Genomic DNA, 390 nt, shown 5'->3' with positions numbered 1-390 from the left:
CAGCATACCAAAGCAGGTTATGGATTTTCTTTTTTCTTTCTTTTTAACAATTACAAGGTTTCTGATCCAACAATTTTACCAATGTAAATCCATTTAACAGTTCTAAAATGTGGAAAAAAGAATGCATGACTTGAGTGACTTTAAAAGGATCATTAGAGCACTGATCTTGAGATAAAGTTACCATGGTCATTACTGCACATAATGAAACTTTGATGACTGTTACTTACCCTAGGAGCACATTCCAGGTGAGAGCCAGGCACTGACAGGCTGGTGATGAACATGGTAGCACAGCGTAGTAAGAATACAGAACCAGACAAAGCACAGAATCTTCTAATAGCAATTGATCTGCAAAATGAATAATCACCTAATACAATACTAATTTTAAAACAA

The 390-nt window shown here is 35.1% G+C and overlaps 1 protein-coding gene across 1 annotated transcript in view; it reads right to left on the bottom strand.

Moving 5' to 3' along the window:
• Positions 1–390, bottom strand: part of LOC119592052 (sphingomyelin synthase-related protein 1-like) — a gene marked incomplete at its 5' end in the record, with an annotated part of 9,074 nt that overhangs the window by 4,316 nt on the left and 4,368 nt on the right. The window contains 1 exon segment of the mRNA XM_037940851.1: positions 228–345. Within this exon segment, the coding sequence (XP_037796779.1) occupies positions 228–345 (118 nt within the window).

Source organism: Penaeus monodon, chromosome 29, assembly GCF_015228065.2.
Source record: "Penaeus monodon isolate SGIC_2016 chromosome 29, NSTDA_Pmon_1, whole genome shotgun sequence".
Classification (NCBI taxonomy): Eukaryota; Metazoa; Arthropoda; class Malacostraca; order Decapoda; family Penaeidae; genus Penaeus; species Penaeus monodon.
This window is presented reverse-complemented; position numbering and strand designations above follow the sequence as displayed.